This window comes from Camellia sinensis, chromosome 6 (genome assembly GCF_055761805.1).
Source record: "Camellia sinensis isolate YWXY chromosome 6, ASM5576180v1, whole genome shotgun sequence".
Classification (NCBI taxonomy): domain Eukaryota; kingdom Viridiplantae; phylum Streptophyta; class Magnoliopsida; order Ericales; family Theaceae; genus Camellia; species Camellia sinensis.
Genome location: NC_138966.1, coordinates 62,902,617 through 62,927,174, shown reverse-complemented (window position 1 = coordinate 62,927,174; position 24,558 = coordinate 62,902,617). Strand labels below are relative to the sequence as shown.

Here is a 24,558-nt window from a genome sequence, read left to right as displayed (position 1 = left end):
TCATTCTAATTTTACACATGGTCTTTTTCCGTTCTAAATTCTAGCGGTAAGTGATGCAAAAATCACATTGCAATAAAATTAAAAGTGTAGAGAACAAATTGTTTAAATTAAAATTACAAGGATTAAAATGACACTTGAACTATAAGGACTAGTGGTTTAAGTTACTCAAAACTTAAAAAGACAAAACCAAACTGACTCCTGAATAACTAAAAATTCTACCAGCCCTGAGTGAATAGAGTTGCAGTTGCTTAGTTGCTGTCCACACAAAAGGCAGTTTCTAAGAATGTAAAAAGGATGTCTAGTGCACCATAACTCTTTCGCGGTCTTTACGATTGATTGCTTAGAAAATAGGTCCAATAGTCGAAACTGCTGTTTTTTCATTTAATAATTTTGAATTACAATAGTGGGAAATACAGAAACCTCAGACTTCAAAGAAAGAAAAATACTACTAATTTTCTATTTTGAAATTTCACCTTTCATCTAGAAAGAAGAAACAAATTAATGTTACATGAACAAATTGAATGCATGAAAAATCAAAAAATTTTCTTCTATGCATGAAGCCTAAGACTAATCATCCAACTTCCTATATTATACCGAAGAGTGAAGACTGCTTTCACTTGCTGTTAGCTCTACGAAAGGGTATGATTTTATAGAATTTGAACATACTCACAAGGAGAAGATTCTTGTGCAATAATGGGGTCATTGAATTTACCGACATCTTTATGTCGCTTACAATGGTGGCATCAGACAAGGAGAATCTCCTTTAAGTTGGAAACAGATGTCAAACTCCTGATCTTCTGACTGGAAAGCATGGAAATATACAAAGAAGATCCTGATGGGGTCCCAACAAGAATGTAAAAAATGGATTGAAACTCCCAAACCCCTTGAAAGAGACACAAGGAGATTTATACAGAAAGGAAGTTCTGCCTTAGCTCAGGAACACTAGTTAGTGCTTGCAAGAAGCAGATATAGTTGTTAAAGCTTGACTATTCACTTCCACTACTATACGTACCATCTGAAAATAACAAAACATAGAAAATAAATAAATAACTACTAATAAATAATGCTTTCATTTTACAGAATACATGAATGAACTGACAAACCTCCGGAAGGTCTTTTCCCTTCCATAGCGTCTTTCTTCTCTTGGCAATTTGAGCAAAGGAAAGGGCCATCCCAAGGCCGCAATTTTCCTGAATTTGAACCACCAGCATGTATTGAAATGCCATCTCCAGGTTTCATCTCCACTAGACAAACTGCACACATGAACAACTTAAACATGTTGCAGATTGGGTATTTTGTATCCAACCTGCATCAAACAAGCACATTGTATGTCAAAACATCAAACTCTACATGATCTTTTCGTTTAATTTTATATATATATATATATATATATCAGCAGTGAGGAAACATTAGAATCCCAAAAAAAAAAAATGGTGTTATATAAAAATACAAGAGAGCAACCAGAATAAGGGTGTGATATGCATTGGCCACATTTTCCGTTTTCTAGTAATATCATATTTGTCAGCTAAACAGTCTTCACAAGAGCAGGTATCAAAGAAATTATGGCCCTAAAACCTTTTCCAGGAAACATTTCTCCTCTCGCAAACAGAAACAGTATGTAAAAACGCAACCATTCAGAGGAAAACACGAGACAAAATGCCAGTGTCCCCATAAACAGATGAGACAAAATGATGAAAACCTTGTCCCAAATAGACAATTTTTCTAATGAGGATGTTCAGTCCGTATTCTCTCTTTAGGATGAACCTTCTCCTAGCATGGTTCTGGCCATGGCACTCTTTAATTCCTCCGGGGTGAGAAAGGAGAAAACATAAAACACTCAAGAAGAGGTGGAGAAACAGATGCATTGGTGGGTTGAGGTGAAGGCTTGCATGAACTGGTGGAAAAAACTTTAGACTTTGGTTGATTTTGTCCATAGGTGACAGAAGTCAAATTTTCCTAAAGGTGGTCCAAGAAGAGCAACAGTAGGATGACCAGCTTCATAACGGGTTTTCAAGTTTCAAAGTCACCAAACAATAACTCTCTTTACAAACCTTTCTGAAAGCATAGCAGATCCTTCCTCAAATATTTCCTCCACCACATCTGGCTCACAATATTCTTTATCAATTTGAGAAGACGATTCAGAAGGCTTCTTGCGAAACATTGACTTAAGAACTCTTTTAACCTGCTTCTTTGGAGGTGGCAAAGGGGGGGTTGGCTTCTCTGGAGGTTGTACATCAATCACAATGCAAGTTGTATCATCTCGAAGTCCTTTCACCTGTACTGCTTCCTGCAAAAGGAGCACATGGGTATAACTACATATTCGAATAAGCAATAAATCATTAAATGCCATTAAAAGACTTTGATTTAGAAGTAAAAAAGTAAATAAAACTCAAGTTGTTAGCATACTTTAACAATTTGTGAAGCTGCAGCATCTGCTGCCATCCCACGACAACAATCAAATGCCTTCTCCGCAGATAAAGCATCCCAAACACCATCACTTGAGATTATAAGCCTGCCGCCAGCAGTGGATAGCTGCATAAATAAGCATTTCTAGAATGAAATTTTACATGATTTGCTACAGATGTGAATGAAAATTCAAGCCCAAACATTAATAACCACAAGTCATAGTTGTCAAAAAGAAAACTGACAAATGCCAACCAAGGTGCAAAGTTGATCAGAATGCAATCAGTGGTTCATCAAGTGCCTCATGTTGAGTTCACCCATGTAGATAGAGGTAAGACACCATTGTTGACATTGGTTGGCACGAACGTAGAGAAGCCACTGATTGTTGACAATGATGAGAGAGGAGCTAGGGAGACAAGCTGTCGTAGGGAGGTGGCAAGTCGTACCTTCACATGGGGGGAGGTATGGGCTGTTGTCTCTAACTCCCTCTATATATTGAGTTAATTTGCAAGAGGCAAATAACAAGAAAGAAAAGAACACAAGTGATATACAAGTGAGTGTATATCTTTGTGAGAGTGAGAGTGAGCGAGGAAAACCAAAGAGTGTAAGGCAGCAGAGAGTGTGTGAGTTGAGTGAGAGAGTCTCCTCTTCTGTTGTAATCTCTATTTGTTTTAGTGGAATCTCCAATTCTCTCCGTTGACATAGGCATTGAGGCCGAACCATATAAATCTTGTGTTCATATTGTGTATTTGATTTCTGGTAGTTCAGGTGGATTGGCCTTAAAACCCAACAATTGATATCAAAACTCAAGTTGAGCAAGCAGGCAAAACAAAGGCTTGGTTACTCTATTTTTTCAAAACTGCCAAAAATCAAGTTGCGCAAAATCAAGTTTTGATCAAGTTCTAGACGTGAGGAGTTCAGACCCAAAAAGAAGAGCCCGAGAGGAGCTTGGACATGCTCTCACGCATTGCCTGAAAAAAGCAAGTTAGGCCTACGCGCAGACACGACCCACACGCTCGGCCAGAGGTTGAAGACGATCATTTACTGCCAAAACTTGTGATTTAAATATTCATTGGAGAAAATTAAATCACAAGAGTGAGTTTGGTTGGGTGGTTAAGGCTTATGGTGGTGAGGGCTTGGTCAAGAGTTCAAATCCTCCAATCAGCGTCTGAAAATTTACTTTTTGACAATTGCTAACGCAAGGCTGACATAATCACATATTAATGGAATATTCCTTGAAGTTCTGGAAATTGCAATTTGGTCCCCGAAGTTTTTAGAAATTACAACTTGGTCTCGAAATTTCTAGAAATTTTCATTTTGGCCTTTGTAGTTTGTGAAATTACAGTTGGGCCCCAAGGGTTTGGGGAATTTGCAATTTAGCTCCTGGTTTTTGGGGTTATTTTCAATTTGGCCCCTGAAGAGGAAGGAAGTGTGTTCCTAGCCAAACACGCCGTTCCGGGACCAATCACGAGGTCAAAATAGTCAAATTCTAGACGGTTTTTGAGATCAAAATAGCAGGGAAAGGTTCAAGTTTCACGATAGAACCTTTTAATGGAAATAATGATTTTACCCTGTGGCAGCAAAGGGTGAAAAATATTCGAACAGGGGAGGGCCTGGTAAAAGCTCTCAATAAGAGGTCCAACAAACCGACAAACATAAAGGATGACAAGTGGGAGGAGTTGAAAGAACTAGCAAACAACACGATCCAATTATATCTTGAGAACAACACACTCCGAGAAGTCATCAATGAAGAAGATCCGGCAGAGCTATGGACATGTTGGAAATAAGGTACAAGTCAAAGTCCTTGAGAAATCGATTGTCTTTGAAGAAGCAGTTGTATGCACTTCAAATGACAGAATGATCAAACCTTACAAAACATTTGAACGAGTTCAACAGGCTCACAATGGAGTTGGAGTCTATCGGGGTGAAGATCGAGGAGGAAGATAAGGCTATTATCTTACTGGTCTCCTTACCTTCATCATATCAGTATCTCAGGACTACTCTTATGTACGGGAAGGATACTCTTGGACTAAATGAGGTGGTTGCTACGCTTAGTTCTCATGAGGTGATGAAGAAAAAGGAAAGCGGCAAGCACCCAGAGGGAAATGCCCTAGTTGCATCAAAAGATGATCGGGGCAGAGGCAGGTCCAATGATAGGCAGAGTAGATCCAAATCAAGGGGGCGTTCACAATCAAGGCCAGACTACAGAAGAAAGTGCTACTATTGTGATCAAGAGGATCACCTCATTAAAAATTGTACAAAGCTCAAAGAGGATAAGGCAAGTAAAGAATAGGCAAGCTCATCAAATGTCGTAGCTGCAGTGAATGCTAAGGATGAGTATGCATTTACAGTTTTGTCGAGTATGAGGAAACCTAATTGGATTTTAGATTCTGGAAGTACATACCATATATGTATGAACAGGAGACTTTTTTCCACCTACCAAGCGAAGGACAAAGGCATTGTTTGGGTGGCTAACAACACTGTGAGTAAGATTGTTGGCATGGGAACAGTGCAGCTCCAAATGGGAGATGCAACAATTTTTACGTTGGATGGAGTCCAACATGTGCCAAGATTTAGAAAGAATCTAATTTCCCTAAGTATGCTAGATTTGAAGGGTTACAGCTTCTTATCTAGTAATGGAAATCTCAAAGCTATCCATGGAGATACGGTGATGCTCCATGGATGACTAGAGGAGAATTTGTACAGACTTGTAAAGAAGGTCGTAACAAGAGGAGTTGCTGTTACTCACCGGCAAGAAGTACAAGACACGCGCCAAAAAGACATGGGGCTCAACAAACATGGCATTCAAAGTGTACAGGAACGCATAGAGGCAATTTGAAGGTACACAAAACAGAGCCATTGCAGCCAATTCTGAAGAAAGCTCAGAGCAAAGAGACCAAGACGGTAGAGCACGTCCCAATGAAGAAAAGAATTTCTTTTGCTCCTGAATTAGAGACATATTGCGATCTCTCCAAGAGTGCATGGAAAGGAGAGATGCAATCACAACGGGTTGCAAAGTAAGCTTTGCATGGCACCCCAATGAGGGGGTGCAGGGCACTCTAGGTAGGGGGTGAGGGCATCCAATTAGGGGGTGCTCTATGAATCACCCTACATGGATGAAGGGGGTGATTTGTTGAGTTCACCCATGTGGATAGAGGTAAGCTACCATTGTTGATATTGGTTGGCACCTATGAAGCACGGACACGGACATGTGATACGACACGGACACGTGGACACGCAAATTTTCAAAAAATAAGGGACACGACACGCTTGGGACACGTTTAATATATATAATTAATTTTATTTATTATATGTCATAAAATTATAAAAAAAAATTATTCAAAGATAATAAAAAATACAAAATAATACTATTAAGATTATAACAAAGGCATTTTTTTTTACTTATCACAAAAAAAAAATTATAATGGAGGCACATAGAGAAAAGAAAATATAAAATGAAATTAGAAAAAAAAATAGAAGAGAGAGAGACTCCCACTCACTGACCATATAAAAGAAAAAGAAAAAGAAAAAAAGAAAAAAAAATAGATTGAAGAAGATCAGAGAACGAGAGAGAGAGAGAGTGGCTGCGAGAGAGAGAGAGAGAGACAACCATTGCGAGAGAGAGAGAGAGAGAGAGTGAGTGATTGCGAGAGAGAGAGACAGCATCGGAGAAGAAGAAGATCAAAGTCGAAGATCGAAGAACGAAGAAGAAGAAGAAGCGAATGTGTACCTTAGATAATAGCTGACGAGTGACGATGACGAACGATCAGGTTTGCTATCTCTTTCTCTTCTATTCTTCTGTTCTCTTCTCTCTCTTTCTGCTCTGTTTTACCTCCATTTAGGGCACATATTGTTTTGTATTTATTTTTTTACAAATTGACCCACAGAAGTTCCATAAACTGTGAAATTGACCTTGAACGTGTCCCCAAAGGTGTCCGAACGTGTCTGGAACGTGTCCGGCTGCAAAAAAAATTTAAAAAAATTTAAACACTCTTAGTTGCGTACGGACATGTGTCCACCGCGTGTTCAACGCGTGTCCGACACGTGTCCAACACTGGTACAGAGGCCTCGGAGAGGTGTCCGTGCTTCATAGGTTGGCATGAATGTATAGAAGCCATTGATTGTTGACAATGGTGAGAGAGGAGCTAGGAAGACAAGCCGTCGTAGGGAGGTGGCAAGTTATACCTTCACATGGGGAGAGGTATGGGTTGTTGTCTCCAACTCTCTCTATATATTGAGTTAACTTGCAAGAGGCAAATAACAAGAGAGGAAAAGAACGTAAGTGATATACAAGCGAGCATATATCTGTGTGAGAGTGAGAGAGGAAAACCAGAGAGTGTAAGCTAGTACAGAGTGTGTGAGTTGAGTGAGAAAGTCTCCCCTATTGTAATCTCTATTTGTTTTAGTGGAATCTCTGGTTCTCTCCGTGGATGTAGGCATTGAGACTGAACTACGTAAATCTTGTGTTCATTATTGTGTATTTGATTTTTAATAGTTCAGGTGGGTTGGCCTTAAAACCCAACACTTCAAAATTATAGAATCCAAGAAACAAAAGAAGTATTAGCCTTGTTTCGTTTGTCTCTTGAGAAAAAAATTTCACAAATTTGTTTGGTTGAAAATTTTTGAAAAAAAAAAAAAAAAAAAATCAAAATCACTTTTTCTCTACTACACATCAATCAATTACTTTTTCTCTCTCCTCTCTCCTCTCTCTCACATCCTACACATCAATCAATCACTTTTTCTCTTACACCCATCTATATTCAACTATAATAAATAAATCATCCCAAACTCCAAAACTATTTTCAAAACATACAATCAAACAAATTTTCAAATTTTGTAAACTCTTTCCAGAAAATTATTTTTCAAAATTATTCACAAATACAAACCAAACATGGCCAAGTCTCCTAATTCCATTTAGGAGAGTTTTGCACTCTATCAAGGACGAATTATTAAACAAAAGCATAATAAATAAAGATGAACTTTCCATCCACCTCCACACCATATTTTGCATTGAATATACGTCAAATAGAAACAGGAGAAGTTTTACAAATACAGTAGATAGTTCTCTCTGGAAGTAGAGATCAGCAACATGCACCGATTTCCAACTGAAAGAGTAATGGCCATTAAGTTTTCAACTTATTTATCATAGTCAAAATTTGCACCTCCAGAAAGTCTTCAAAATTCTAATCAAGTGAATTAAACTAATATCTGTAATTTCATATATGATTACACAAAATATAAAAATGATAACGTCTCCTTTCCAATACACATTCCCATGCATATCCAAACAATAAAATGGGAATATTTTGATTCCCTAGCATTCCCAGATATCTCATACTCAGGTACAAGATGCTGATATATGAACTTCCATTCTTCTTGACCACCAAATGCACCCTAAGGGACAATAGAAACTGTGAACTAGAGTAGTTATTTGTGTTTATTCCTCATTTTCAGGAAATTCTATTTCCACACATCAAATCTTCTGTGTACATCATTTCTCAAAGCACACACTTAATGAATTTGAAATCTCATTTTTTACTCAATACACAACTTATTTTACCAAATATTCCCTCATCTCATTCCTTCTTCACACCCAGTGTTTTTAAAGGCTCAAGGAGTAGCAAGGCGCCAAAGGTCTCTTCGGGCTTAGGCGCGGGCTTAATTGAAGGCGCTCAGTTTCAATTTAAAATAAATAAATTAACATGGACTAATGATTCATAGCATGTAAGTACCAAGACTTTTTTTTTTTTTTTCCTAAAAAAAAAAAGAGTAACTAAAGCAAATTATAGAATAATTGTCAAAGCCATAAAAGTGCATATTACATAGCATTCCAATTTTCAAAGATAAAATAATCCACATTCAACAAAAAAAATAAAAATAAAAATAAAAATAAAAATAAAAATAAAAATATGAAGCTTTTTGCAAGAGAAACCATAACTAAAAAAAATAAATTGGAAATGAATTAATATTAAAACAAATAATACTTAAAGGAAATAGTTTTTTTTTTTTTTTTTTTGTAAGTTGATGTTCATTTGAAGCTTGTAGCTGATCAGTGTTTCCAAATTGAAAGTTAAGTGGCAAACAAAGTGGCGTCATATCGTCAAATTAAAAATTCCAAGCGCAAGATGATGTCACACCTAATGACATTCTCAACTATAAAAAAAAAATCAGTCATCTCTATTTGATTATAAGTAGAAGAACCCAGTCCAGCACATCGAATAAGCAAAAAAAAAAAACATTTCGTAGCGAAGAAGAAGCAAAAAAAAAAAAAAAAAGACAGAGACAGAAGGGGAAAAAAACAGAGGCACCGAAGGAGAAGAAGGAAAAGAAGGAGAAGAAGAACTCACCTGGTCTAGACGAGACAAGATGAGCCAAGCCGAGCCAAAGGGAAGAGACACTCAGACACCGTAAGATTTCTTCTTTGAATCGATTAGGGATTTTCAGTCATATTTGGGGCTGAGTATTGAGCTATATACCTTAGAATTGTAATCCTATGTAGTTGGAGCCTTTAAAAACACTAATATGAACCGTTAGATTTCGATCAAATTTCGATCAAAAAAAAAAAAAGAGAGAAAGAAGAAAAAGGGCCCGAAAGTCATGCCACTTGCACCTCTCTTCGCCTGGCCAAGTCGCTGAGCCTTGCTACGCCTTCTTCAACTCGCCTCGTCTTGAGTGACCTAAGGCATTGCACTTGTGCCTCGCTGTGCCTTGCACTAAGGCGCGGCTTTCACAACACTGTTCACACCACCGTTACCCCCCCCTCAATCTCTGCCACCTCTGGCCGTCCACAATCGCCACCTTCGACTCTCATCCCCCTCTAGCATCGCAGCCTGATCTCTACCGCCGACAATTGATAACAATCCTTACCGCCATTACTAATAGAGAGGGACATATAGAAAATCCAGATCTAGGGTTTGAAGAGAAGAAGAAGAAAAGAGGAAAGAGGAGGCTGGCTATGGCAGTTGCGGTGGTTGCTGAAATTGAGATGGTGTGGGAAAGGTGACGTGAGGGGTGCCGGTGGCGGCACGATCCTAATGATGATAAGCAGCAGGAGTTGGGGAAGAGGGCTAGAGAAGGTCACCAAAGGAGAAGGAAGACTGGAGAGAAGGGCGGTTTAACGGCAGCGGCGGCAACAGTAGTGTGCGGTGATGTTAGGGTTAGGACGACAACGTCTAGGTTGATGTTGGCGGTGGATGTAGTGGTTGATGGAGGCGACAAGGACAGGAAGCTGTGGAGGGGCAGCCACTAGAGGCGAAGGGCTAGGGAGGGGCGGCGACGGCGATGGCGATGGCAATGGCGATGACTTGGGATTTTCATTGGAAAGATGAGGGTATTTTGGTATTTTTTATTTTACGACTAAAATGTAATATAAAAAAAGATTCATTAAGCGTGTGGACTGAGGTAATTTGGTGTGTGGAAATAGAATTTCCCTCATTGGGCTCCTTTCTTGGTTTCTCCTTGTGTCTCCATCTACTCACGTTAGATTCAATAAGTACAAAATTGATAGCCTTACATTTGACAAATTTTAAAACAATTTCCTCACTTATTTTGAGAGACTGTGTCAACTATTAAAGTGTTACTCATATGCTCATGGACTCTAATCTATAACTTGAATTTAAAATCTTAATCCTATTCAAATCAATCCGACTGCATGGTCCTACGAATAAGAGGTTGCTCATAATATTGCAATTCTTGTCCAAAAGTTAGGATGACATTTAGCAACTGTCAAATACTCTATTCCTTTTTTTCTTTTTCTTTTTACCTCAAATCATGGTTGAAATTTTGAAAATAATAATATAAATCACAAAATATTCCTCATGTGATGACTTGAAAAAGTAAAGAACGGTGTTCAAAACAAGAAGCCTTTGCACGGTAAGTATCCTTTGGAGCTTGATCATCATCCCGTATAATTTTTTAATATTTTTTTCTATCAGCCCAATTGCTCACCAGATATCCGTAAAAAGTCTTGCATTGTTAAAAACATTATTTATATATTGAAACAAAATAGAACTTGAATTTGAACCTATAAAGTTACCAATTTTCCCAAAAGCCTAAGCTGTTAGGAAATGAGCCCAACAATAAATATCAAGCTGTTTAACACCCTCCCTCATGTGTAACCCCATCTTGCACGCAAAGAGACAAACAGAGAACCAAACAGAAGGAGAATAAATCAAACGGGGACTAAATACCAAATGTCAATAGAAAGACTTGAACCCAAGACCTCTTTCAAAGAGGGCTTAACCTGTTAGGAAATGGGCCCAACAATGTATATCAAGCTATGTAACAAAATCTAACAAACAAAACTTCACTCAGCAAAGGCTAATCATCATCCAACACAAGCCTTTTGTGCGAAATTAGTGACACTCATGCTCATGTAAACTAATAGGACATCAACTTGGTTTATCAGGTTCGAGATCCAACTATTTAATTGGTAACTAGAATGTTTCACAAGGTTCCCTTTTACCTATGAAATTAAAATCCAATAAAAAAAAATACTAGTAATATCCATTTTAATATTGTGCCTAGAGGACTTCGTTGAAACATTTGATAAAGATCCAACCAAGATTTGTGTCAGCGCACAACAAATGGAATTCAGTGATAAGGACAGTCCATACAGATGCTTGATGAAATTATTAAGTTAAAGACATACATGCTATCACTATAGAATAATATACCCTCATTCTCTTTGCCAGAATACCAAGCATTCCATCTATATAATTGCAAGAAAATCAATTGTTACGCAAGAAATCTCTATCACAGTGATCATGTGATGTAGAATGCCTTAAGAAAGAGAAGAGAGAAGAAAAGGAGGGGAGGAAGAAGAGGGCCACAGCCCCAACACAATGGTCACAGCCTAAAGCAATCAAATTCTCATTATTCAAAGCTAAATAATACAATGTAAACCCTAACATTTATAAAAGTCAAGAAACCTAAACGAACTAGGAAACTAAATCCTAATAGGTTAGGAAAACAAATATTATTAAAATCATAACCATACTAAAACTCCTAGTTATGCTATAATTAAAATAAAAATATTAAGATAAATTAGACAACAAATCTTAAATATCCACGGTGCACATATGTTACACATCATCATTTGAGGAAAAAGTGAAATATAACCAATTCCTTGTGTTAGCTTTTGATTTCAAATGTAATCTAGGACTCCAATTTGTGATGATTTGAAACAGAAGTGAGCAAGAGATTGCATTGCTAAATCACCAATAAATAAATAAATAAATAAAGTGTAGAACAAGATGAGAAACAAACCTTCACTTGCTTTACATAAGGAATAGGGACAATGAACTCGCCAACATCCAAATCTCCAATAGAACGTGAAAGACACAAGCCACCAGGCCAACATCTTAAAGGACCAATCTACAATGTAATTAGTATACTAGTAAGATAACCTAATTAAGTCCACAGATACTTCATATAAAATTTTCTTTAAACAAGGACAAAGAATGAAGAAAGAGAAGTCCATTGGAAAAATAGTAATTAGTACATATCAAAAATAATTTATGACTATGCGCATGGAAAAACAGTGTTCCTCATTAATTGAAGTCAAACAGACAATTAAAGGAATATGTTTTGTCTCTACACTGAGGATCATTACTACATGAGAAGATACCACCATTTGTCATTGAACAACGAATTTCGCACAAAATTAGCACGAATGATTTTTGGATAAATTACACTGATACCCCCTCTATTTAGTTGAAATAGCACTTTCACACCACATATTATCTAAAATACTATTACCTACCCCAAACTCTATATCAGAATGGTTAATTTAATAAAATACCCATGTTATTTTAATGATATTAAAAGAATGAAGTAACTAGAATGGAAAATGACCATTACACCCTTATTTGTATCTACCTATATAAATCAACCAAAGCTCTCCACCACACTTCTCATCTCCCTCCATTAGAGGCGTCTCACAAAGATGTTTCTCTCTCACTATTCATCGTTCTCCACTTTTCTTCTCCCTCTAACTTCGCTATCTCTCTTCTTATACTATTGCAAAATTCTCTGTCTATTCATCATTGCGATAAACCAGAAGGTTAGGATCCAAGACCGTTGAAATTGGCAGTGGGGTTTCTGCGGAGAAATTTTCATTTTCTTTTGGTTTTGAAAGTGTGTTAACAAATGGGTTTGCTCACAAAAAGAACTTACATTCATGGGTTAATGAAAAAATTCAAAATTGGGTTTGATGTGTTTTTGTAAAATTGTTTATTTGTTTGTATTTGCGATGTAGGAGCCTTGAATCTGCTCATCAAGTGTTTTATAGAATGCCAAATTGACACTCTATTATGCTTAACACAATGATTGATGGTTAGGAAGCACAGTTATGGACACGGGACATAGTGAGGATATGGTAAAAGAAATATTTTTATATATTTTTATTTTCCATGTATCTAAATATTATAATCATAAACAACCAACTTAATAAAAATAAAAAACTAAAACTAAAACTAAAACCAAATTTAAATCAGCCAGAGTCTAGAGGTCCATGTTGCATTAGGATCTAAGGATAGTTAGAAATCGGTCTCTTAACTTCAAAACTGTGTCTAAATTTGTGTAGTGTGGTGTTGTCGATAGTTTGATGAGTTCTATATTTTTTTAGAATTCAACCCTTATGTTACCAAATATTATAATATGACCCTCAAAGTGTATCCCTACATGTCCCTGTTGTGTCCTCTGAAGAAAAATAAATAAATTAATTAATTAAATGGCCACGCCAATAATTAAATGGACACGCCACGTGGCATGTCCCTTACTTGTCCGACACAGTTACGACACCTATTTTGTAGTATCGGTGCTTCATGGATTGAAGGGTATTTAAAGTGTGGGGTGATTTATTTGGCATGCAAGTTGTTTTAATTTTATGCCCATGGAGATGAAGAATTCGAACTCTTATAATTCTATGAGTCATGCATGCACAATCAGAATATGGCTTTAAGATTGCTTCGAAGTTTGTTTGCAAATATGTGAAAAAGACTTAATTTCTTGGAATTTGATAATCCTTGGTTGTATGAAAACAAGGGAGGGTGGTAATTACTCATGCTTCATTTAATGAGATGCCTGAAAGAGATTTCTTTAGTTGGGCCAATATGGTCCATGGTTATGCTGAATTAGGCAGGATTGACATTGCTAGGGCTTTGTTTGATAAAATGGTTGAAAAGGAAGTAATATCTTGCATTGCTTTGATGGGTGGGAATATTCAAAATAGATATTGCAAGGAAGGAAGCATTGAAACTTTTTTTGTGATTTGCAAAGTGGGGATAATTTGTCTCCAGACAACACCACTTCATCAATTGCTTTTTATGCAATTGGGAAATTAGAATGCATTGATGAAGGGGTATCAATGCATTGCCACATTAAGGAAAATGAGTTTATTTTGGGTAGAAAACTGGGTGTTGCCCCTCAGAGAAATGTATTCAAATTGCAGCAACATAGAGCATGTGGATATTGAAGAAGCATAAGAAAAACGTATTGACCATTGCAATGCTATGATTTGTGGGTTTGCTATTCATGGGTGGGGTGAACTGGGTTTTAAATTGTTTATAATGATGACGAACCAAATGATATCACATTGATTGGAGACTTAAATGCTTGTGGCAATGCTGGTTTGGTGAAGGAAGGTATGTTATATTTTGACCTTATGAGAAGAGTTAACAAGTTATCGTTTGTGTTTTGTCGTAGATTTGGACTGCAGATTTTGAATTCCCCTCTTCCTCGTCTAGTTGCAAGTATACGCATCTATAACATATCCCACCACTGGTTATATATATAATTGAAACATTTCAAATGAAATTTAGCGCAAACTCATTTGGATTTCATTTTGTACCAAATACCAACTATATAACGGCAATGTTGCCATTTGAAGCCATCTTTTAATTGATGTCAGGTTTTTTTATTCAGTCAACTAATGGTTGAATGACGGAAGAGCTATTTTGTTACACAATTTTTTAAAGCAAGGGGTGGCAGTGGTATTTTGACTATTAAGGGAGTGACACGGCATTATTTCAACTAAACGGAGGGGGTGTCTGTAATGTACCCTTCTTTTTTTCTGGATCAGTAAAAAGAATTATTAGTATAAATAATTGAAGAGCATAATCCATTTTTAACTTTGTAACATTAAGATATCTTCACTCAAGGAACAACACTTCCACTTGTTTAGATCACAAAACTTTGGTCCACTGTGTAGATATGCACAAATAATTCATTTTAATATTCTGTGGTTATACTGATCGATATTCAATATTTAGAAGTACATCAATATGGGTGTTTAATTTTTGGATTGATAAAATATAAAATGCATAGCTAAAATGAACCAAAAGTTATACCTCTGTACCACCACCAGTATTAAGCCTACCAACCTCTCCTCCACTTGCAGTAATACGCTCTCTCCTGATGAAACATTAAAAAGTAAAGCCTTCGTAGAAGGAGTCTCTAACACGAGGCACAAAAATAAAAAATATAAAACTTACTCTTCCACACTGCATTCAAGCCTATGATCTGCTGACAGATAATATATTTCACCTTCAGCTGATTCAAGTATGCAACGGGAATCACCAACTGATGCTACAGTTAATACCCATCCTTCAATAATCATAAAGGTGACAGTTGTCCCTGAAGTTTGTGCTGATATGCAATCAAGACAGTGTGTAAGTACCATGTCTACATTTGAGAGAGAGAGAGAGAGAGAGAGAGCTCCTATCGATTTTCAATATGCGGTTATAATTACAAAGAAAACTAAAGCAAAAAACATGCAGCACTTTAAAGAACTATTTATTTATTTCTTTGTGGGGAACAAGTTAAATAAATGCCTATTGTTTGACAAATGAAATGAGAATTCTCATCAATTTTTATTACCAACTTGCAACCAGGGGTGGAGCTACATAGTGAGTAGTGGGTTCAATTGAACCCACTCAACTTTGAATTTTTTTTAGAATTATATAAAATTTTAATTAAAATTTTTTAAGGTTTTTGTAAATTAATACCACTAAAATTGTTAAAAAATAAATATGATGGTGTCAAAATAATTTACAAACATAAAGTTTATACAAAAATCCATTCAAAATGATATGCCAATGATATTTTAAAATCATGAGGTAATGGTGACTGTTTTATAAAAAATGACAAAAAAAAGAAAAAGAAAAAAAGGAAACACAGTTATATCATTCTATATAAATATTGGATTTGGCTTCTCTCAAGTTAGCCATCTCAACTTGAGAGACTGTTTGGATTTGTTAGGCCAATTTTGGGGCACCTTTAATGAGTAGAATATTCATGCAAAATATCAAGATGATTAGACATTAGTAACTATATGTTTGAATTACATAGGTATTACAAAAAAAATGGATGGTTATTCTTAAAATTATATTTATCGTCCATTTTTTAAAACAAATATAATTCAAATATATAGCCTCCGATGTCCAATCATTTTGATTTTTTGCATGAATATTTTACTCAATGAGTGCTAAAAAGTAAACAGTTCAGATCACCGAAATCGGTCCCAAAATGGGCCTACCAAGCCCACACACTCTCTCAAGTTGTCAACTTGAGAGAAGCCAAACCCATAAATATTTTGTTTATTAATTTTGTCAAGGATACATTAAATACTCTTAACTATCTCCACTATCATAGAAAATATGAAAGCCTAAATATATTTGTTAGAGACTAAACTATCCTTTTCTCCAATTCCTTCTATTTTAACATTATATACTTTTCATAATAGAGTATGTTTGTTTTTTTAACATTTTTTTTGATCATAAAAGTAAACGCCTTCTAAAATTTAAAAAATAAAAATTATAAGGTGCAAGGAAAATAAATGACATAATTTTCATGATTTTTTTTTTTTGTAGTTTTTATATGTCCTTTATTTTTATAACAAATAACAAAAATATTATATACCCTTTATTTTATTTTTTTCAATTTTTAGATTCATTTTTCTTACACCATATAATTTAATTATGATTGAAAATAGAGGAGTAAATGCCTTCAAAAAAATTTAAAAAAAGTGAATGCTGTAAGGAAAGTAAAGGACATAATTTTCATGATTTTTTTTAATTTTCATATGTCCTTTATTTTATAACAAATACAAAAAATTATATGCCCTTTATTTTTTTTCAATTTTTGGATTCATTTTTCTTGCACCAAATAATTTAATTATGATTGAAAATAGAGGGCATTTAATTTTTTTTTTAAAAAAAAAAAAACCACAAAATGCTATTTAAAAATAAAGGCGTGTAATTTTATCATAAAAAAATGTTTAAAAAAAGAAAAGAAAAAAAAGAAGCTCCATTATGAAAAGTATATAATGTTAAAATAGGAGTTGGTAAGAAGGGTAGTTTAGTCTCTATCAAAATATATTTATAATCTTTCCTCTTTTCTATGATAGTGGAGGTGATTAATAGTATTTAATGCATGTCTTAGGTCACTTGTTGCAAAACACTTTGTTTATAAATCATTATCTTTTTATAAAAAGTAAAACTTAGCTAAGAGTTTATCCTAATCACAGCCTTTGGCTTAATGGTTATGTAGCACCACTTTATGGAGTAAAGTTACGGATTCCAACTCTTATGGAGAGAAATTTGATATCATTTGTCGTGTTATACCCCTAGGAATTGTACGTAGATTATTTCTTATCAACTTTGGGCTTTGTTTTATTGTTAGACAGGGTTATGGTTATTGAGCTTGGTATATTGTTGGACTTTAATTTTCTAGTTTGATGTAATAGTTATCATCTATCTATATATCTTCTATATCTATACTATTATTAAGTGAAGGCCTCAGTTGGTGTAGTGAAACCTTTGCTCTCCTCATGCCATGTGGCATTATTTTTTATTTAAAAAAGAAAAAGAAAAAAAACATACACAAAGAGATGGGTAAGGCTTGAACCCATGACCATAGGTTTAATGTAGGACTCATACCACTTAAGCTAAGTACATATTATAATATTATTTTCTTTTATTTTTACTTATTTGAATTGCATATGTATCGCGTGTGCCATCCGTTAGTCATATTTGTAAGTAATCTCCTATTGATTGATAAGAAATAAAAAAAAAGTTAAAATTATCCTTCATTTGAGCAATGAATTCTTAAATGTTTACATTTTTTTTTTCCTCACTCCCTTTGTTCAATCGATTAAAAATCACAATCTTTACTCAATCAATATGAAATAATGATATCAACAACTAAATGACACCACCAAATTAACTTTCAGACTACGCCACTGCTTGCAACTAGAACATATATTTGTGCCACAAGTAAAACTTAGATATACTAGTTCTACTGTTCTAACACTCAAATGTATGACACAAGTGTATGGCCAAATCAAAGATTTATATGACACCTACACATTATGTTACATGGACTATCCAAAATAAATCAAATATCCATGTCGGACTCTTGACCCTCGGACAAGAGTGTGGGATATGTGTCGGATACTTTCCATGGGACACTTTGCATATACTTGTATTTAAAACTTCTTATATGTATCATTTGTTGTGTGTGGCTATAAAACACCTTTTTGACGCTATATGCTACATATAATACCATTTTATCTCACATAATAAATTGAAAATATAAAAATATGAATCTGCACCCGTAAATTTCATATTTGATGAGTCCGACCTCTAAATACGCACCACACCCAACACTCGTACCCGAATCCATGTAATTATAAGTTGTGAAAGTGCACAATTTACACATTTCCATAGGACTAGGGTTATTGTTTCCCCATCAAACACATTAGAATTTAGAACAGATTGATCAACATTCCTGGCCAAATACGTTATTTTTACCAATTATATAATAAAGCTTTAAATTTAAAAAGCAAATAATAAGCATTAGAATGAAGGTACTCCAAGCAATCCACTTATCAAAAATATGTTGTATGCAATATTATTACAAACACAAAAGACTATACAGCACGACCAATATAAAAATTCATTTATGTAGATAACCATCTAAAAATCCAATGATGAAACTGTTTTCCAGAGAACATGACTCCATAATTCTGTTTCCAAAAAATTAATGAATCTCGTCTTCAAAAAGTTCTCCTGCAGTATTGTTTACTGAAATAGATATGTCTCCACACAGCTATATAAGATTTTCTACATTATTTCTTTCTGCCTTTTTTCTTTTCTTCTTTTTAAAGTGCTAGAGAGATGAACGGAACACGAATGCAGTATAGTTCTTAGCTATTTGATATTCTTTTCTTTTATTTTTTCACAAACTTTTTAACCTCTCTTTCTTGTAGATATTTCAACCTTTTTTTTTTATATGAAACTTTAACCTACCATTTGGCCTACAATAAAATAGTTATAAGTTGATTTTCATAGATGTTAAAACCGATGCATCTTTCTTGCAGAACCTTCGCCTCTATTCTCTCTTTCAAACCCTTTATCTCTTCAACATTATCAGTCTTCTAGTAGTGGTATAATATGGGTAAGGATGTTAAAAGTTCGCAACCATATATATAGTTTTATTGATCTGAAAGTTCACCAGTGAAATGAAGTATAAAAAATGTAAACGGAGAATATCAATGCCTAAATCAACAATGCTCAGTTAAGCAATGAGTTATGGTTCACAAAGTAGATTTATAAATGCATCTGCAAATTATGTCTTTGCACGATTTATATATTATGATCCGATATATATACATGTCTAGACTTGAAGGGGTGTTCCAGCAGTGTGCATGGTGCATGCTCAAGATATTCTTCAGTGAGTAGACTCTGCCATTTCACTGAAGCATCAAGCAGAAAGCATTCATGTCAAAGCTTCGTGAGCATTTATATTTCTATTTCATCAGTTTGAATTTAGTTACTTTCTAATTGAGTTACACACCAGTCCTTCTCAACCATGAGGGTCTCTGCTCTGCACTACTCATGCCATGTGTACTGTGCTTTTCAGAGGACATGCATAGATGAATCTGCATTCCTAAACCTATAAGTCTTGACTCTTGACAGGAGTGTGAATTTCTGCCAGTGAATGAGCATGATCATGATATTCTACAGTGGACAAACCCTGGACCACTTCACTGTCGTAACTACCTTGTCAAACTTATGCTAGCACTAATATATATATATTTTTTTTTGGAACAGTTACTTAACCCACATGACTGTTTCTCTTGACCATGATATGACCAGATCAGGAATGCATGTTGAGAAGAACAAACACAGAAACAACCCATACCTTTCTCTTGAAAATCCTTATCAGTTTTTACAAACCCTGCAACCAAAGCCCTTGGCAATGCTGCAACCCACTCATCTCTGTTGAGATCTGATGGAATAGCAGCCAAAACATTATTCAAGAGATTCTCCTCGGAGTATATAGCAGCAGCAGACCCATTGTGTCCATCAAATATCTGCAAAATAAGATAGTAGAGCAAACCATGGAAATTTTAAACAAAACTACAAAAAATAATGAAATAAATAAGGTAACTAGAATTAGTGATGAAAGATGGCACGCCAGTCTCCAAAGATTGCAAAGTGGGTAATCTACAATGATTGGCATCCATTAAATGAAATGTGCAAGCAAAGATAAAGACTAATGATCAGGTTGATGGCAGATAGTAAATGAACTATAAAGCTGAACTATATCTTACAGTTTCAAATAAAATATACAGAAGTATAACAGATTGTATACATAAATATACATGTAAGGAAGTTAATTCTATTAAAACAAATAATTATTGGTGAAAAGTACTTTACTAGAATCAGTTCCTCTCAGTTCTCAAAGAATAGAAAGGAAAGAAAAACACAAATAAAACAGTGCTGCTCCTCCGGTGCTCTTCGTTAGTAAGCAGGATACCTTAAGTAAGTGTGCTCCTAGTTCAACAAATGAGTTTGCTTGCTGGCGAGGACTAGCCTATTTCTTCTCTGGGACAAAGTTTGAAAAGAAGAAAACATACAAGACCGAAACCTAGAAACTAATGCCATGTTAGTAAGGAGAATGGAAAGAAGGAAACTGGAGCTTGTTGCTTGTGCTAGCTTCAAGCTCCTCTTTATTGATGTTTTGTCATACTTTGTATGTTTCATCAATACAGATCTTCTTTTTCGCCGTTCAAAAAAAAAAAAAAAAAAAAAGGAAGGGATTGGGAGTCTTCTTTGTTATGTGTTTGATTGAGGAGAAGAAAGGGACAAAAGAAGATATTTTTTTCTAAAATGATTGACTATCGTTTATGAATGAAAGTTTGTTGTGTAAAATTGAGGTCAAAAAAGCAATTCCATACCTTCAAAAATCCACTCAACCTTTTTCCTCTCTTCTCCCCTCTCTTTCCCATCCTCACGTACCCACCTTGGTTGTATGAGTTTTGGTGGGTTGGAGAGGAAAGGACATCCTCCTCTCCCTTCCCTCCCCTCCTTCCTCCCAAACGGTGGAACCCTCCACTTCTGTTCCCCTTCCACTTTTTTCTTGCCTTCTTTCTGCCATACCAAACATACCACGAGAGAAAAAAGTCTCGAGTGAAGAACTACAAATGTCAAAGACCAAAAATTCATGCTTTTAGATGAATGTCTCAAAAAGGTCCTAAAAATAGCCTTGATTTTCAGCTTCTCTAAGACTGCAAAGGAACACAAGCTTTGCAACATAATATGATCCCAAACTGCTAGAGGAAACAAAAGAAACACAATGGATTGCTAAGTAGATTTCACATACCACCAGTTCCCAATTGACTAGCACTAAAGAGAGCAACCATCACACTTCAAATTTAGGAATTACCAAATGAAAAACCATTGGGATAAACGAACCCAAGAAGGCTAGAAGGCATGACTCTCTACAATATGCAATAGTTCTTATGGCTTGGAGATCATAAGAAATTGAAGCCCAAATGAAAGCAATCGACTTAATCCTATTCAACATAGAAGTCAAGAGTTTGCATGTGTTTCTACTTTCTAGTTATCGTTCTACTCATTTTGCCCCAAATGTCAGAATATATTATTCTAGATTTGCAGATTGGAAAAAGAATAAATTTGGCACATTAACTGAGATGCAATTCTAAGTTCCTCAGGAGTAGTATATATAACATTGGCACACTCAACAAAAGCATAAAATGAACCATGTTTATGATATTAGTGGTTCAATATAAACCTATGATAAATGCATAAGATGTATTGATAGCCTTGATAAATAAGCATACAATATTTAACTAACTGCATTACACTATACAAACTTTGAGCTACTTAAGCTTTCAAAACATCTCTCTAGAAATATATTTACACCCATAGTTGTCAAATCAGGATACAAATCGTGTATCCTTTTTTTTTTTTTTTGAATCACACATTGTATCGTGTACCATAAGATAATTTAGCACCTTTAAAACCAAAACCAAATCAAACCAAACCAAACCAAGCCTTAAGTCCCATCAAACGATTCAAAGTAAGATTCATTTTCATAAGGAATTCGAGCGACTTTTTTACGTGTTGGCTGTCGGCTATCTAACACACAACCACCTTTAAAAATAAGTAGAAAAATAAATGTAGTTATAAAAAAAATATCTTACGAGAATAAAACAATGTATAATTTTTAAATTCTAGAAGTATAGTTCCTTAATTAAAGATATGCATGCATCAATACATACTTTACTCAAATAGCTTGTCCATAATAAGTAGGCATAAATCAATAAACATGAAATACTCTAATAACATATAATAGATATTTGTCAAAATGGTTGAAAAATAAAACAAAAGTACCATTCTCATATTCAAAAATAACTCTTTTTTATTAAATTAATGAAAATTTTTGACAATATTAATTTAATTTACATAAAACAAGTTGAATAATTTTTTTCAAAATTACTAAAGAGTTCAAAATTCCTCCTTACTCCCTCTTCTTTGAAAATTAAATTTTCTTTCAAAGTTCAACAATCAGCTCAACTTAAATATGCATACCACAAATTAAAACCAACTTCCTATCCATCCGCTAAAAACAACCAATCCCCAAACTAATGCTTTAATAACATTAATCTCTCTCTCTCTCTCTCTCTCTCTCTCTCTCTCCACAGTTAATGTAAACAATTGCGGATGAACTTTGTCATAACATCAAAAATCCAAGCAATATATCTTGAATGACTCCTCGGTCTATATTGGCTAAACCTCTAATATTGATACCATAAGCCTTCTTCCTAGGTTTGCTACCGCACTCTTCAACAGTGTTACAGAAAATGTCGACACTCTAGCAAATTACATTTTGGAACGCACGTTCCGAAACATGGTACACTTTTGTTTCAAAACAGTAAATTTGGCAATCTAAAGCAATCCCAAAAGTTTGTTCCAATATATTTCCTTTAGGTTTCATTAGGAGTAAAAAAATATCAAATTTAATGAATTAAAATCTAAGGTGAGTGTAATTTTAACATGACAAAACATATTTTTTATCATAATGTTCATAAAAATGTGTTGTCATATGATTAATTTGGAAAAAACCTACATTTTATTGGATGTCTAATTGTTAAAAAATTCTCTAGACTTTAGTATCTTAAATTCTAATAAAAGTGTACAATAGTACCACAATTTAGAGCCTGTGGTGTGCCACGTTCCCATTCTTGTTCTACGTACCAGAACAAATCACGTTCCAGGTAACATAGCTCTTCAATGCAACAAAGGACAATTCAGTTAGTACTGATTCATGACCATAGATACAGCATAACCGCATTGGTTTAGAAACACGAAAGATTTCCGTAAATATAAATGACATGAAAACATACCGCGAAAACAGAATATGTAGAAACATCATCTCCTGCAACGACACGTTGGCATTCCGTCTTGAGAAATGTGAAATCCTCCCCTTTCTTACTTTGACAAGCCTGACCATGAGAAATCTCTGGCCTCTCAATCTTCTCATTGGCCAATTCGCGATTGAGCAACACAGAAAGCGGGACCGTCAGATGTTGACCCTTAGAGGACATTGTTCAGTTAATCCTCCATGCGCTCTTGTTCCAATCAAATCCACACAAAAATCCTAACCCAAACAACAAAGAACACATCATTCGAAGCTTTTTAACCAAAATACATACAAAATAATAAAAATCTGATTAGAAAGACTCGAACAAAATTATCCAGATCGTCAAAAGAAATAACTGCACGAAGAATGGAAACAAGCAATTTCATGACCAAGAAGCATATATAAATAACTCAGGATACAAGAATTTACAACTTAATTTACGAAAGTGCAATGCAAGTCACATTGTTTGTTTGTAGATAATATGCTTTCGTTTAAATGCGATGAATAGGAGGCGAGAATGATTGAGAAAGAAGGAGGAAGATGGAGGAAAAGAAAAAACTTACAGAAATAGCGTTCGTTGGCGCAGCAGGAGGAGGAGGAGAGAGTGAGTATGTATGTATGTATGTATCATGTATGTATGATTGATGATTAGTTGCAGAAATCGAAATACGCGGATCCCACCCTCCGCTGCAAAAATTCCATTGTAGAGAGAGAAGAAGGAAACACAAACCGAGTGAGGGGCGCAAATGGAGCTGTTGAGTTGTGTCCCTCTCTTTTGTTTTCGTCCATTTTCTTTTTTTTTTTTTATTACCAAAAAAAAAAAAAAACTATAGTTATAACAAAGAAAAATGCCGGGAGCACTAAAAGAGGATCACTAAAGGGAGCACTAATGATGTGGCAGTGAGCTCTGCCCACTTTCTATGCCTTGTTTTTATTTTTTAATAATGTTTTAGAGCACTAAATTGGGAGCTCTAGAGCATCACTAATGATGTGGCACAGTGACCTATCAAAGTGATGTGATGTTTTGGCTTGAGTTTGTTTTTTTTTTTTTTTTTTTTTAACTCATTAGAGCTATTAGTGGTCCAAAAATTAGTGGGATGAATCACCATTCTTTTATTTTTTTATTATTTCTTTTGCCATTCCCAATGTATTAGTGCTATTAGTAGTGTATTTTTTAGTAGTATAAATCATTGTTGTATAACAAATTAGATGTGAGATTTTAATTCTACGATTCAAATCTTAATTTTTTGATTTGATTTCAGTTTTAACCTTCTATTTATTTTCGTTAGCTTATTACCTAACACAAGAAAAAATTCCATTTTTACGTGGCACTCAGGTAGATATGACAAAATATTTCCATTCATCGGTTCTCGACACTCTTTAATTTTCTATACAATATATATAAAGCACGGATGCAAGGTG

At 34.9% G+C, this 24,558-nt stretch overlaps 1 protein-coding gene across 2 annotated transcripts; it reads right to left on the bottom strand.

The window, feature by feature from the left end:
- Positions 1-337: 337 nt before the first annotated feature.
- On the bottom strand, positions 338-23,913 carry LOC114316363 (putative protein phosphatase 2C 12). 2 transcript variants are annotated; one of them, XM_082873887.1, is made up of 10 exons: positions 23,700-23,913; positions 23,120-23,373; positions 19,609-19,780; positions 14,898-15,051; positions 14,754-14,817; positions 11,671-11,778; positions 2,407-2,532; positions 2,052-2,287; positions 1,104-1,306; positions 338-1,015 (listed from the first exon to the last, which is right to left on the bottom strand). In XM_082873887.1, exons 2-10 carry the CDS (start codon positions 23,318-23,320, stop codon positions 987-989), a joined length of 1,293 nt encoding a protein of 430 aa, XP_082730013.1. In that variant the 5' UTR covers positions 23,321-23,373; positions 23,700-23,913; the 3' UTR covers positions 338-986. The 2 variants fall into 2 exon arrangements, with proteins under 2 accessions (XP_082730013.1, XP_082730014.1); XM_082873888.1 differs by lacking the exon at positions 23,700-23,913 and adding an exon at positions 23,566-23,664.
- Between the last annotated feature and the right edge of the window lie 645 nt (positions 23,914-24,558).

What these genes read in the sequence shown, in the direction of transcription:
- LOC114316363 (XM_082873887.1), bottom strand. Translation starts at nt 23,320, where the DNA reads ATGTCCTCTAAGGGTCAACATCTGACGGTCCCGCTTTCTGTGTTGCTC. An exon ending in CTTATGTAAAGCAAGTGAAG is followed by an intron (nt 2,533 to 11,670) that starts GTTTGTTTCTCA and finishes TTATTTATGCAG; the next exon opens with CTATCCACTGCTGGCGGCAG. An exon ending in CAGCTTCACAAATTGTTAAA is followed by an intron (nt 2,288 to 2,406) that starts GTATGCTAACAA and finishes CTCCTTTTGCAG; the next exon opens with GAAGCAGTACAGGTGAAAGG.